A 935-nucleotide genomic window follows, 5' to 3' on the forward strand; every position below is an offset into this window, starting at 1 on the left:
CTCAGGCTGGTCTTGAACTCCTGGTTTCAAGTGATCTTTCTGCTTTGGCCTCACAAAGTGCTAGGATTACAGGCGTGAGCCACCACACCCGGCCAAAAGTCTATTTTTTAAAGATAAGAGTTTAAATTTCTGTAGCTTCTTTTTGTATATGAGCCTTGGTACTTTGAAATGTTAAATTTTCCTTAAAGCTTTTACCTTGAAAATAGTATTTTAGGGGAAAAGTGTTTTCATTCAGTTAGCAAGTATTCAAAAAGGACCCATCTTGGACTGCTGGGTCAACCATTTTGACTAAATTTAAATAGCTAGTTTAAGTAGAAACACCCAGAAACATACACGGTTGAGCAAAATGTAGCCACAGATTAAAATTTTGCTAACAAACAGAAAAAGTATTGCTAAGGACTTACCATACTTCTGTGTTGTAACTTAACTGCTATCCAAATTGAATTTAAGGTTTGAGATCATGAGAAGCTAAGATAATTAGTTTGTTTGTAGAAAAGTTGGTATTAACATTTTAGCACTGTGTGATGATTGTATTATTAGTAGAATAATCTAGTCTTAACATTAAAGGAAATGTTTTCTGCTGTGGTTTCCTTAACAGTTTCCCTTTTTTTAGTGATTGCTTGTGCTTCGCTAATTTCGATAACCAAGCTGGAGTGGAATCCAAAAGAAAAGGTAACATTGAAGTTGTTCTCATATGACTGTTGAGCCTGGTTATGTGAGACAGTGGCTGGGCAAAGCCTAGGAAGGATCACCGTCATTTCTTAGGACAAATTGCAAACATGTGGAGTAAATATGGTATATAATCAATTTACTGTGCAATTATTTGGCAGTGTGTATGTAGTAATTAACTAGCAGGGTAATCCCAATTGGTTCCTGGGATTATTTTCAAATTTTTGAATTCTTGATTTCTTTCTTTTTTCCTTTTTTTTTTTTTT

The 935-nt window shown here is 34.5% G+C and overlaps 1 protein-coding gene across 1 annotated transcript in view; it reads left to right on the plus strand.

Moving 5' to 3' along the window:
* The window catches only part of DRAM1 (DNA-damage regulated autophagy modulator 1), a 36398-nt gene that overhangs the window by 27805 nt on the left and 7658 nt on the right, over positions 1–935 (plus strand). Inside the window, exon 5 of the mRNA XM_012650274.1 lies at positions 614–672. Coding sequence (XP_012505728.1) covers positions 614–672 — 59 coding nt within the window. The remainder of the gene's footprint in view (positions 1–613; positions 673–935) is intronic.

The sequence above is a fragment of the Propithecus coquereli genome, unplaced genomic scaffold, assembly GCF_000956105.1.
Source record: "Propithecus coquereli isolate 6110/MARCELLA unplaced genomic scaffold, Pcoq_1.0 Scaffold316, whole genome shotgun sequence".
Lineage (NCBI taxonomy): Eukaryota > Metazoa > Chordata > Mammalia > Primates > Indriidae > Propithecus > Propithecus coquereli.